The sequence below is a fragment of the Myxine glutinosa genome, chromosome 11 (assembly GCF_964187855.1).
Source record: "Myxine glutinosa chromosome 11, kmMyxGlut1.1, whole genome shotgun sequence".
Lineage (NCBI taxonomy): Eukaryota > Metazoa > Chordata > Myxini > Myxiniformes > Myxinidae > Myxine > Myxine glutinosa.
This window is the reverse complement of record NC_136271.1, coordinates 124,670,413-124,685,408: the sequence shown is the minus strand read 5'-3', so window position 1 is coordinate 124,685,408 and position 14,996 is coordinate 124,670,413. Positions and strand designations below refer to the sequence as shown.

Sequence of the window (14,996 nt, the reverse complement as noted above, 5' to 3'; positions counted from 1 at the left end):
ACCCGGATCTCAGTCAACGGAGCACCTTCTCTTCTGAACTTGGTTATGACTAACTTCCCTGAAAATGTCTGCTGCTCTTCTTCTGCTCCAATCGGCTCTTCTGATCATGTGCTTGTTAAAGTGGACATCTCTCTGACCATTCTCAGAGAGCCTCCTCAGCGTCGACGAGTCTGGCATTTCACTCAGGCCAACTGGCACGGTCTTCAAGCAGCCATCAATCATCTGGACTGGTCTCCCATCTTGACTGCCTCTGACATCAACTCATCCTGGGAATTCTTCCAAACCAAATTGCTCTCTCTCATGCACAGATTTATCCCATCTCGTCTTCAGTTGTCATACCCTTCCTCCCATCCATGGTACACGGAATCTTGTGGTGAGGCTATTGCCCAGAAACAACTTGCTTTCGTCTCCTGGAAAGCAAATCCAACGGAAGGAAATCTCATTTCCTTTCACAAAGCCCGAAACAAGTGTGTGTCAACCCTCAGAAGAGCCAGGAAACAATATATCTCCGTTCTCAGGACCGAACTCTCTTATCTGTCTCCCTCTTCCAAATCCTGGTGGCGTCTGGTCAAATCCGTTTCTGGTGTTTGTTCCCCCTCCATCCCCTCCCTCACCTCAAATGGCCACACGGCTGACTCCGCACGTGAAAAAGCTGAATGCCTCAACTCTGTGTTTGCCTCTAAATCTTGTGTCCCAAACCCATCCCTCTCTGTACCCACCGTACCCAGCTGCTCCTGGACTCTGTGTCCTTTCCTCCTGACAAGGTGGAAAAGTTTCTGTCAACCCTCGACTCTGATTCTGCAACTGGACCAGACGGCATCAGCCCACGGGTCCTAAAATCATGTTCTTCCGCTCTTTCACTCCCTCTCTCTGTTCTCTTCACCCTCTCTTTTGCTCAAGGTCATCTTCCATCTGCTTGGAAATCAGCCAACATCACCGCTTTGCACAAAAAGGTGCAAAAACAGATCCCAGCAACTACAGACCAATCAGCCTTCTCCCAATTATCAGCAAAGTCATGGAATACATCATTGCTTCAGATATGAAATCTTTCCTCTTCTCCAATGGCTTGATCTCTGATCATCAATTTGGTTTCAGACCTGGTCACTCTACTCTGGACATGCTGCTTCTGCTTTCTCAACAATGGATGGAGGTCCTCAATGCCAAACAGGAAATTAGAGCAGTCTCCCTTGACATATCACGTGCCTTCGATACGGTCTGGCACCCCGCTCTGCTCACCAAACTCTCCTCTTTTGGTATCCATGGAAATCTCCACGCATGGCTGGCGGACTTCCTCTCTAGTCGGTCAACGTGTGGCCCTGAATGGGTTTCTCTCATCTCCTCTTCTTGTTCAGGCTGGAGTTCCTCAATGCAGTGTTCTGGGCCCTGTGCTTTTTCTGGTCTTCATCAATGATCTCTCTGACTCTCTTGAAAATCCTCTCTATCTCTTTGCTGATGACTCTACTCTCTGTCGCTCCCTTCATCCGTCAGATCGGCAGTCTGCAGCCTCCTCACTCTCTGCAGACCTGGACAAAATCACAGACTTGGCAAACAAGTGGAACATGTCTTTCAATCCTGACAAATCTCACACTCTTACGATGTCTCTCCGAAAAGACCGACTGGACAACCCTCCCATCCACTTTTGAATAATCCTCTCCAAGAAGTTCTTTCACTCAAGCTTTTGGGTCTCACTATCTGCCATGATCTTTCCTGGGAAAACCACATTTCAAATCTGGCCTCCAAAGCCAGTCGCCGACTGGGCATCCTCCGTCGTGCGAAGTCCTTCCTTGGCACACCTGAGCTCCTCACCACATACAAGGCTTTCATCCGCAGCTCAATGGAATACTGCTCTCCCCTCTGGGCTGGTGCTCCTGCCTCACACCTAGCTCGCCTTCACGCTGTTGAAATCAAAGCGTTCAGAATCATTGGAATCTCCCGCGATGAAGCTAACTCCAAGGGCCTCTCACTCACTCACCGCAGGCAGGTTGGTGGTCTTTCCGTCTTCTACCGACTCCTCTCTGGCCTTGCCCCCCCAGCTCTCTCTGGGCTCTGTCCCGCAAATATTCCTACAGGTCGCACAAGATCTGCCTGCAACCCTCTTATGGTTAAACTGCCAAAATCAAGACTCTCTGCTCACCTTCACTCCTTCATTCCTCTTTTCTCCCACCTCTGGAACAAACTCCCTCACTCTTCAATCCCACTCCACCCTCCAAGTCTTTAAAACAGCTGTTCACCACCATCTCTCATCTTCCCCCATCCAAAACCTTGATCTTTTCTACCCCCGCTAATTTCACCCCAATTCCACTTTTTTGAAATACCAACTTCTGTCCAGGAAGTCCTTGGTGTCTTTGTGTTTTATACTTCTCCCTCCCCCCCCCGCCCCCTTCCCATGCCTCCTCCCCCCAGTCCCTCTCCCTTCCACACATCTCCCTGCTCTCGGATGTTGTGTTTGTGTGCTTCCCCTTCTCTCCCCATCTCGTCTTCTGCTCCCTCTTTTTGGGTATTTTGTTTGTCTGGTTGATTTGTTTGTGAAGTAAATGTTAGCTCTTTCACGAGCCTCGATTCAGCATACAAAAAAAAAAAAAAAAAAGTAAAATAAATTGCACCCATGTCCGAAGGAAGCGGTTGAGTTTGGCATTTTAAATATGAAATAGGCAAAGCCTAGAAATGACTGAAACCCATTAGAATTACCCTTTCGAACTAAAGAGGGTGGGTTAGAAAGCTACTTCACTTTTAACTCACAGATTGAAGGAAGAACACAGCGAAATATGGAAGTGGCTTCATCGCTTTAAAATTATCTCACTCGTCTGTGCATGAGCGACTGGAACAAATTCAGAGGCAAGTTACTACGAAATGGCAGGTTCATTTTCTGATTCATGTTGAAAATATGACTTGAAATTGTTCCTCGGTCATAAAATGATGGTAAAATGGTCATAAAATGACAGACAGACACAAACAAAGTGAAACAATTCCTTAAGCCCACTTTTCACTTCACAGGTGCGGGGTAATAAACCCAACAAGTTCTAGTGTACGTTTCGCTACAAGATTGCCGCAATCTAACCGACAGTACGAGAATGAAAAAGTGGATTTTCCCACTTTACTGCCAACAGGTGCTGTGCAGTTTGATTGGTGGACCGCATAAGTTGGACATCACGGTGTTCGGCAAAGATGCTTAGACCTCATTCACATGACCAAGCATTTTATTCCAAGGGGTAGGCCAAAACCATTGTGAAGTGTTCTGAGCAGTGAGAAGAGTTAAGACTTTTGACTTCCTCATGGAGTTGCAAGGGAGGTGATGGCATAAATGCATGACAAGCTGTTGCAGGCCTGTTCCCAAGGAAAATGTGGAATTCCTTGTAATACCCACCTCTTCCCCTATTAAGACACTTAATTTGCATGTGCTGAAATTTCAGCTGTCACATATCCACCAGAGAGCACTTCACAGAACATGCATCACCTTGAATAACAGCTATGCAGAAATGTGGAACAAATGCCATTGCATTCCTTAAACCTAATGCCACTTCAGCTCAGGGCAGATGGGGCACAACACAAGTTGTACCAGAACAACAAATCCTCCTTTTGAAACCAGTGTAGAAACTCTGCATCTCCACTCAAAATAAGACTTCTTCTTCAATGGCCTCAATTACTCCCACATTATTGTGGGGTTGGCCAGGGAAAGTTTGTGGCCCATTTTTTTCAAGAACCGGCAGGCTAGGCCTGACTCTTTGGTAGTTAGAGAAGGAATTTGAAATTTGTTCAGGGCGCCGTTGATAGCTCACCAACTCTTTGCGAAGGACACCGTGGGATATTTAATGTCTACCAACTAATGCCAGCAGATGGATGCCCATTTAACGACGACACACATATTGATGAATCACCTCGCCTGCGAAAGACCGAGGTGACAGTTTATAGCTGCGTCGGGATTCAAACCTAGGCTAGTCAGCTTAGAGGCAAGTGTGTGCGCATCTGAATGTAACTCTAAGCCATCCTGCCAGCCTTCTCAATATAGGACTTCAACTACAATAAATTATAATGAAAAAACACTAATTTATGAATGAAATAACATGGTATATTAATGAATATTCACCGAATCGAAATATAGAATAAATGGTAAACACAAGGCTGAGCACAAAGAAAACCTCCACACAAAAGAAGATGCAATTCAACAGAATCCAAGAGCTCCAATTGGCAGTATTTGAGTGAGGGGAAAGCTGCAAATTTATAACAATCAACACCCCATTTATAAGATGACAGAAGTACACATACCAACACTGACAGGACCAATTTGTGAATGCCAAATGGTAAGGATGGTGAATCCAGACACCTCGGAGTGCCTCTCGGTGGAGCATTTTACACTCGAGACAGACAAGACATCAGCAAGATGGGAAAGAGGATCAATCTCTGTCGCAAACAAACCTTCGAGAAGTCGGTCGGACACCAGCACACAGCTGTAACCTCTTCTGCGTGACCGCACATGACCACCGCTGGTTGCCGAGATGCATGAACCTGGAGTAGAAGAAATCCTTCAGATAATCCGTGTACCCAACAACAAGCTACATGTATTACACAGACTAAGACTTGTGAATGGGGATTGAACACAAGAGTGGGGAATTAAATAAATCGAATCTATACACACACATGCACAGCAAACCTCCACCAGGCTGAACAGTTTACATTTCATATCCCACTGATAGGCCGGATCTGAATTCCAACCATAAACAAAATCAAATCACTTAAAAATTCTCATATCTGGATCTGGATCTTCACCAAAATCGAAACGATTCACCCAAGTTACACACCCAAACTGTACACCATGTTTTGTCCAAATCCGTCCATAACTTTTTGAGATATCGTGCTATATATCTGTTTTAGCTCCATCACTCAATGGTGAAGAATCACACAAAAATTATCGCATGCTGTTTCCAAGATCTTAAACAAAAATTTAATAACTTGTCATTTTGTCCTCGTCACACACCGAACCTGTCTGTCCATCAACTTGTCCGAATAGATCCACAACGACGAGATATCCTGCTCGCAGGTCATGAATGCCTGAAAACAAATTTAACCTTAAAAATTAGCGTTTGAATTAAATCACCAAATTGTAAATCCTCTTGAAATGTCAAGTCAATTGGATGAAAATTCACGATTTTAGAAATTCAGCCTATGTTGACTTTTTATTGAAGAAGAGCCCATGTTGACCTCAAAAATAAATGGTGGTTGAATTCAGTGACGTGATGTGCAAATCCTCTTCAAATCCCAAGTCAATCGGATGAAAATTGAGCATTGTTAGAAATCAGATGTTATTGACCTTTTGACCTCAAAATCAATAGGATTATGACCAACTACCATTTGGTGAAGTTCCGTGAAGATCGGTTTAAAATTGTGACATGTTGGTGATTAACAGACAAACAGAATATCAGACCAGACAAACCAATATACGGTACTTGCGAATCTTCGATTTCACAAGTGATAAAGACACAAGGGGTGAAAACACAACACCCGTCCACCTTATGTGGTGGAGGTAATCAAACTATTATACCGAAATGAGACTTCAAAAAGTTTCAAAAGAGTTTGAATTCAATCAATAGACAATCATACCAAACAGTCATATATGACATCATCACAACATGGATTAAAAAAAAAAAATTTAAACAATGAAACTCGAAAACAACATCAATGGCTTACACAGATGCAAAGGAAAGCAAGGAAGTTCACTCGGCATGTAAAAATCATGAGGAATCAATAATTCTATACATTACACAAAACAAAAGAATGCGAGAGGTAACGTGCTCACGAGTTAAGGTAACACCGGCAGGTACATCAAGGCATCACAAAACTGCAAACAAACTACGACACCGCATAATTCTCATGGTACGACATCAATTCCGATTATTAATTTATGTTACTGTTGCGATTACTGTAAAACGTTCACGTCTTTACCATTCACCATATCGCATACATAATAAGTGGATGCTCAGCCGCAAGAGAAGAGCCTGTTGTGTAATTACCTCCACCACCAAAGGTAGGTGGAGGTTATGTTTTCACCCCTGTCTGTCCGTTTGTGAACAAAATATCTCAAAGAGTTGTGGACGGATTCGGACCAAATTTGGCAGAGATGTGGCGTATGTGACAAGGACGAAATGATTAGATTTTGGTGAAGATCCGGATTCGGATCCGGCTACTAGAATTATTTAACCGATTCTTCACCATTGAGAGATAGGGCCAAAAACGATACATAGCAGGATATCTCAAAACGTTGTGGACGGATTCGGACGAAACGTGTTGGACAGGTTGTGTGTATGACAAGGAAGAATCCATTCAATCTTGGTGAAGATCTGGATCCGGATCCGGCTCGTACATTTTTTTAAGTGATTCTTCACCATTGAGTGATATGGCCGATTAGGCGGAGGCACAGAGTGCCATTGAATGAACGAATGAATGATCGTTTTAAGGCCATTTTTCCCCACTAGAGCGGGGGTTAGCCTTGCGGGCCCCATGACAATCATGGTTCCCTGTTTGAGGTAATATTTTTATGGCCGGATGCCCTTCCTGACGCCAACCCTTGGTCACGCTCTTCGATGCACAGGGATACGGTGTGCCTATTCTAAATCTGGGTGCACACCGTGATCATTCATCCCAGCAAGCGGGTACTCAATTAGCCGACCTCGGAAGGATGACAGGCTGAGTCAACCCCCCTGGCGTTAATTCAGCGATCGGCCGGGATTCGAACCCAGGATCCTATGATCCCAAGCCGGCACCCTAACCGCTAACTAAGCCAACGCCAGGCTAGTTCAATTTCTAGTTCTAGTTCAATTTTGAAAAACAACAACAATTCCCTTTATCAACACAATTAAACAAAACTATCACTACACTTTTTGTAAAACATCGACCAATTTGCCCACGTATCAGCGGTGAACAGCAAACCCAAAACAGAAACTGGTATCTATCGATGTGAGGTAAAACCTTTAAAATGGCTACCTGGAGTATCATCTTCAACCACACAAGGCCCATGGCCTCTCTATTATTTCATACATGGGTATGAAATATGAACCAGATATTTTTACAATAAGCGCGACCAGAGGTATGGTCACCAAAGGCTGCAACCCATCGAGTTGACAACAAACCCAACAAGGTCTTCAAGGCAATCTGCGTTAAAACAGCTTTGTGGGGTCGGGAATCGAACCCACACGAGACTCAAATGCAAGTGCGTGACCACTGACACCATCCTGTCGGACACGATCCTAAATTGAACGGAAGATGACGAAACGTTTCATACGATGGTGGTTTCTCATTGGAAGCATCACATCACCCATTAACTCCGTTCTCAGGAACATCGGTGGACAGCCCCTGCTCAGCACAATTTCATACAGTACTTTAATTACTTTACTGTCATCATCTACAAATTCAAACCTTCCAGTCACCTCCATTCGTTTATTACGCTCTTCTCCATTCTGTGTAATCAGCAATCCTATATCTGTCCAAAACACATTATTCATTCAAGTTGGTGCATCGATGCCAATTAATCCCTTATCGTTTATACTCCCACTCTAAAAAATCCATGCGCATTTATTCCACCCTCTTCAGGTTTAGCATTCATCCTCTCGTGCATGTAGCTCCTGAATGAACCTTTATTTAATACTACTTCGACCATAATTATTCCCACCTTTTTGTGGGGTGGACCAGGGAATGTAATTGGATGGCCAGGCTTGACGTTTGACCGACATGACATAAATTTGAATGTGTTTAGGGTGCCGGTGATAACTCGCCTACTCTTCATGGGATCTATCATTCACCACCTACTTCTAGCACACGCGATCCCAGTTTAACACCCACCAGATGGCTGACACTGACGCACACGCACACGTTGATGCCTCGCCCTGCCTGCGAAACACCAAGACGACATTTCATAGCCGGGACGAGATTCAAACTTGTCCCCATGAATTAAAATACAGTATCAGGAGAAAAAAAGTTGGTGCACCGGCTCCATCCACCACAATATCCCCTCGCCCGGCTCCATCAACTACAACACCCCTCGCACGGCTCCATAAACCACAATACCCCCTCGCCCGGCTCCATCAACTACAACACCCCTCGCCCGGCTCCATCAACTACAACACCCCTCGCACGGCTCCATAAACCACAATACCCCCTCGCCCGGCTCCATCAACTACAACACCCCTCGCACGGCTCAATAAACCACAATACCCCCTCGCCCGGCTCCATAAACCACAATATCCCCTCGCCCAGCTCCATAAACCACAATATCCCCTCGCCCAGCTCCATAAACCACAATATCCCCTCGCCCAGCTCCATAAACCACAATACCCCCTCGCCCGGCTCCATCAACTACAACACCCCTCGCACGGCTCCATAAACCACAATACCCCCTCGCCCGGCTCCATCAACTACAACACCCCTCGCCCGGCTCCATAAACTACAACACCCCTCGCCCGGCTCCATAAACCACAATAACCCCTCGCCCAGCTCCATAAACCACAATATCCCCTCGCCCAGCTCCATAAACCACAATATCCCCTCGCCCAGCTCCATAAACCACAATACCCCCTCGCCCGGCTCCATCAACTACAACACCCCTCGCCCGGCTCCATAAACCACAATACCCCCTCGCCCGGCTCCTAAACCACAATATCCCCTCGCCCGGCTCCATCAACTACAACACCCCTCGCCCGGCTCCAACCACAACACCCCCCGCCCGGCTTCATAAACCACAACACCCCCCGCCCGGCTTCATAAACCACAACACCCCCTTGCCCGACTCCCTCAGCCACAATACCCCCTTGCCAGACTCCCTCAGCCACAATACCCCCTTGCCCGACTCCCTCAGCCACAATACCCCCTTGCCCGACTCCCTCAGCGACAATACCCCCTTGCCCGACTCCCTCAGCCACAATACCCCCTTGCCCGACTCCCTCAGCCACAATACCCCCTTGCCCGACTCCCTCAGTCACAATACCCCCTTGCCCGACTCCCGCAGCCACAATACCCCCTTGCCCGACTCCCGCAGCCACAATACCCCCTTGGCCGACTCCCTCAGCCACAATACCCCCTTGCCCGACTCCCTCAACCACAATACCCCCTTGCCCGACTCCCTCAACCACAATACCCCCTTGCCCGACTCCCTCAGCCACAATACCCCCTTGCCCGACTCCCTCAGCCACAATACCCCCTTGCCCGACTCCCTCAGCCACAATACCCCCTTGCCCGACTCCCTCAACCACAATACCTCCTTGCTTGGCTTCATCAACCACAATACCCCCTCGCTTGGCTTCATCAACCACTAGCTTCACAAACTCTCTCACCTTCCAAATGTAAGCTTTGCTGTCACTCGAGCCACTGAGGAGATACTGGTCGTCCGGGCTCAAGCTGGCTTTCACATAGAAGGATGCATTTCGATGGCCCTGGAATGTTGACACTGGGACAAGATTGCACAATAATTAAATACACAAAAAACATGGCTTACTGCTTCATACATCTTGGAGAAAGGAATATAAATGTAAGTTGGAAAGAAATGTTAACAAGTCAAATAAAGCAAAGTAGATATTAATATTTTTTCAGAACAAGAGGAAGTAATCTTCGGCGTTGGAGATAATTTTGTTCTGAGAATAAATCGAGTATTTGGCGAATGGCTAAAGTATATAGATGATGATAACCATCAACATAGTTTAAAACAATTGTCAAAGATGAGATCCTACGTACACACGAGGAATAAGCAAGACATGAGAATTCCTCCAACAACCCTTTTCATCTCTCCGATATTTGTTCAGAACTGGTCTCCAACACGTCCTCTCGAGCAAATGCTGAAGATGCGTTTCCAGCAGAATGACAAGTGCCCAATGGAACAGTGCCCATCATTTTATTACAAAGTCGAGGCTCGTGGAGGAGCAAGATCATAAAACAGTCAGAATGCAACAACAAAAGGAACAGCAAAAAGGAGAGGGGGTGAGGGGAACACACCAACGGCTGGGTTGCCGGACAAAATGGAGGGAGACTTGGACAAACTAGGACGCCACTCAGTAGAGCGTATACTCCCGCCGTGGGTCAAGTTGGAATGGTACGATTTCACAAAAGTTTGAGGGAGTAGTTCAGTGACAACACAAGACAAGACAACACAAGACAGACACTGCACAGATATATATTATATATATATAGAAGAAAAAAACCACCGTTTAGTGGTGGGTTTTTTTTTTTTTCTTCTTCTATTATTATTTTCTTATATATATATAGAAGATAATGTTAAAAAAAAACAAGGCAATTTCACTTACATTTTCGGATTCAGCGTTCAATTCTATATAAGTGAGTGCATTTTGAGGCATGTGTGACTTCGAATAAAATTGTAAGCCAGGAAAACGTTCGTTTCATTCCTTAGCGGGATACAACATGTAAAACTGGCCCAAACGTCAAAACAAAACTCGCTCATTTTAAGTCGTACAAGCTAATGTCAACACTCATTCTTCTGGGAAGAATCCCGTGCACATGCTTGTCACACTTATAACTCACCTAAGTCTTTCTTTATAAGTTCATCAAATACTGACACCGCGATTGACACTCGCTGAGGTAAATGTTGATAACTCTTCTGAGGTAAAAAAAAAAAAAAAAACCAGTTTTAAAGCATTATATGTATCAAACGATACATTTTATGAAACGGGGAAACCAAATACACACTTTGGTGGTTTTAAAATGACAGAATATGTCTTTATTAGAAGAAAAAAAAATGAACTGAAGACGACTCTGCTAAAAAATACACCACTCCAACGCATAACCACAAGTTTAAACTACATTTACAACAAATATTAAGACTATTTTCATATCACAATGTTAAATATAGAATATATAGAAGATAATGTTTTAAAAAATGAGCTCTGTCTTTCTTCCAATGGTAAAAGATCCTTCAAAAAATTCCTGGATCTGGAATAATATCCTGAGCTTCACCAAAAACTAATCAATTCTTCCTTATCGCAAGGGCAATCATCCCACCAACTTTCATCAAAATCCGTTCAGAACTTTTCCAGATATCTTGTTCACGAGCACACACACACACACACACACACACACACACACACACACACACACACACACACACACACACACACACACACACACACACACACACACACACACACACACACACACACACACACACACACACACACACACACACACACACACACACACACACACACACACACACACACCTCCCTGGCGGGAGTAATAAGGACACATGGGGTGGACAAAATGGATACAGAAGCAAACTCACAGGAAGGATAAACTGGAAATTTAGGAAGAGGTGGGCTTGGGGAAGGCGAATTGGGGTACAAAATATCATGGTTTTGTTTGGGAGGTGTTCTGACATGATACCAACCCTTTTGCTGTGGCCGATGGAATAACTGAGTATGGCAATTGGATTTTGACTGGACTCATTGTGTCCTAAATTATTACCTCCGCCACCAAAGGTGGATGGAGGTTATGTTTTCACCCTTGTCTGTCTGTGAACAAGATATCTCAAAAGGTTGTGGACGGATTCGGACGAAATTTGGCAGAGATGTAGCGTATGTGACACGGACGAAATGATTCCATTTTGGTGAAGATCCGGATTCGGATCCAGCTACCAGAATTTTTAAAGTGATTCATCACCATTGGGAGATCGGGCCAAAAACGATATATAACAGGATATCTCAAAAAGTTGTGGACAGATTTGGCCGAAACTTGGTGGACCGATTGGGTGTGTGACGAGGACAAATCTATTCGATTTTGGTAAAGATATGAATATGGATTCGGATACAAGAATTATTTAATTTTTAAGTGATTTTTTTTTCCATTGAGAGATTGGGTGAAAAGCGATATATAACATGATCTATCTATAATTCCATTAATCTCTGTGTGTATGTGTGTGTGTATGTATGCGACAACGATTTCTCGACAACTACCGGTCCGATATACTTGAAACTTGCCAGGTATATTGCTGGGGACCCGAGGATGTGCCTTTTCAAGGTTTGAAATTAATCGGACAAGTACTTACCGAGCTATGGCGATTTAGCCGTTCGCCGTTCGCTTTGGCGTTGCGAATGGACCAAACCATTGCATGTAAATAGAGGGGGGGGGGTTCTGTGGTCGTTGCGAATGGACCAAACCATTCATGTAAATAGAGGGGGGGGATTGTCACTGTACTCGCAAGCCGTTCGCCGTTCGCTTTGGCGTTGCGAATGGACCAAAACATTTCATGTAAATAGAGGGGGGGGATATAATTTTAGATAGATATATAGTACGGGCATATATATAGTACGGGCATGCCCTAGTATTTTAAAAAGTATGGATGACATGACTAAACTAGGTGAATGAGTTGGTCAGGTGACAAGAACAAGCTGATTAGATTTTGGTTCAGGTCCGAATACAGATCTGGCCTATCATTGGGATACAAAACAAAATGTTCAGCCGGGCGGAGATATGCGCTCTACCGAGTGCCATTCTAATTAGTGTTGAGTTAGGAACATCCCACCCCTCCTCCCCCAATCAGACTACACCGTCGGAGACTCGAGGCCACGCCACATCATCATTTTTACCATCGCATGTGCCTTGATCTTGCTCCCGGGAGATAGATTAGTTAATTTTATGGTTTACTTAATGGTTTAGTGATCCCCGGAAGACAGTTTAGTTTAGTAGGATCTAGAGGAGCACGATGAATAGAGAGGTAGAGTAGTTTAGCGGGACAGTTAGCAAAGGTTAGGGCTGAAGCCGGCCAACGCACGTTCCTGCCAACAATTACCATCTGAAGGTGGCAAACAACATCTGCCGGGTGTATACAGGGTGTATATGTGTGTGTGTGTGTGTGTGTGTGTATATGTCAGATCATTGCACCCTGTAGGTCATCGCCCGCATATGCTGCGTCACCTCGCACAAGCACAAGGACTCAATGGGCCACTTACCGTTTGCCTATTCCTTGCCAGCCAGTCTAGCCATGACCTTGCTTGCCATCTTGCCATACCATCACCCATCAGCCAAGCCATCCCACCAGCCACCTTTAGAAGACCACATGGGTCATTGCTTCACAGCCAATGGGCCGAGGTTCGCTTTGCTGGGCCATAATTACCTCCACCACCAATGTTATCATCCCCGTCTGTGTCTGTGAGCAGGATATTTCAAAATGTGGTGGAAGGATTCAGACAAAATTTTATGGGCAGATTGGGTGTGTGACAAGAAACCGTTTATTAAATTTTGGTGACTATCTGGATCCGGATACTATAATTTTACAAGTGATTCTTCACCATTGAGTGATCGGGCCAAAAAGATATATAGCAGGATATCTCAAAAAGTTGTGGACCGATTCAGACGAAACTAGGTAGAGAGGTTGGGTGTGTGACAAGAACCGGTTTATGAAATTTTGGTGAAGATCTGGGTCAATAGGTCAAAATCACAATTCAAATTTTCAGCTGATTAATTTGATATGTATATAAAACCGAAACCACAGGTACATGTTGAACCTTCGTCAAGGTGAAGTCTTGGTCGACCCATGTGAGTGCGTCTTAATTATATAACATTTGAACGCAAATTGGGCCATGAGTACGTCTACTTATTAATGGGCCTTGACCATGTCCAATTATGAAGTATTGGAACATACATTTTAGACATGTAGACATTTAGGGACCTTTTAGTTTCCCTTCGACCATTTTAACTCTTAAAAGCTTTGCACCCTTTAAACCCCTATGACTCAAAGACCCCAAATACCTTTCAAGACCCTGTAGATGCTATAGACCCCATTAGACCTCTTAAAATGACACTTGAGGGTCACCAGTCCTAATCAAAAGCCCCCTCTCCCCCTATTGGTAAACCACATCAGTACCAAGCTCGGAGGGCAGAAAATTGAATTCATTAATTTTCTCCTTTTTTCAGGTTCTTTCAGGTTTTTCAGGTTTCAGGCAAGCCCCACACGGCAAAGGGGCAAGCCCCACGCGGCAAAGGGGCAAGCCCCACGCGGCAAAGGGGCAAGCCCCACGCGGCAAAGGGCAAATCCCACCTCATTGCTGCCTGCCTGCATTCCTGCTCTATTCGGCACCCCCATGGGCTCAGCCAGCGGATCGTGGAGCACTTGTGGCAGTGTGCTGAGCGGGACGTGCCAGCGTGGACAAGTTCCCTTTGCATCTCAGTGTGCTGGCTAGGGAGTGGGTGGGAGGGGGTCGTGGTGTGCACCTCATGGTCGTCAGTGTTTGGCACAGTCGTAGAATGTCAACTGAAGACCAGAGCACAAGGGAGCCATTCACCACAGTCATGAGGCCATTCACACTCTCCAGTAGCCATGTGCTGCAGCTCAACCACCCAGAGGGACTCGCCGGTTCCTCGGAACCATCACATAAGGTCAGGGGAGTTTGTCTCACCTTCCCTATCCATCTCGTTGGGTTGACTGGTGCATCCGGTCACACTAATGCGACTCACAGATTCGGACCGGACCGTGACCACAATAGTATTACAGCAAATCCAATCTGGCGATCTTGACATACGTCAAAACAGTAATGAAAACAATAAATAGAGCGAATTTCTTAAAACAAAACGTTTCACAACAGACAAGGTCTTTGTCTGTGGCTCAATAGAGTACTGCTCTCCCTTATGAGCTGGCATCCCAGCATCACATCTGTCTCAGATTCCATGGAATATAAAGCAACTTCAATGAGACCGAAGCTGAAGGCCTGTTTTCACATCACAGGCAAGTGAAGGTGGATGGTCTGTCTTTTTTTTTTTTTTTTGTTAACTGCCTATCCTCCAGTCTTGCTCCCTCTGTTCTCTTGGCTCCCCAACTACTACAATAAGCACAAGTTCTTCCAGTATCTCCTGGTTAAATTTGCGAAATCCAGGCACATCGCATACCCCTCATCTTTATAACCTCCTATCTGAAGCCGCTCAATCTCGCTCTTCCCTCCAGGGCAACTACCTTCTCATGTCATCCTGTAAACGTATTGGCATCTCTCCTTCCCTCCAGGGTAACACCTATG

The 14,996-nt window shown here is 45.3% G+C and overlaps 1 protein-coding gene across 1 annotated transcript in view; it reads right to left on the bottom strand.

The window, feature by feature from the left end:
* Nucleotides 1-14,996, bottom strand: part of DTL (denticleless E3 ubiquitin protein ligase adapter) — an 82,838-nt gene that overhangs the window by 36,594 nt on the left and 31,248 nt on the right. Inside the window, exons 11-12 of the mRNA XM_068129988.2 lie at nucleotides 9,318-9,430; nucleotides 4,414-4,503 (exon numbers count right to left, since the gene is read on the bottom strand). Coding sequence (XP_067986089.2) covers nucleotides 4,414-4,503; nucleotides 9,318-9,430 — 203 coding nt within the window. The remainder of the gene's footprint in view (nucleotides 1-4,413; nucleotides 4,504-9,317; nucleotides 9,431-14,996) is intronic.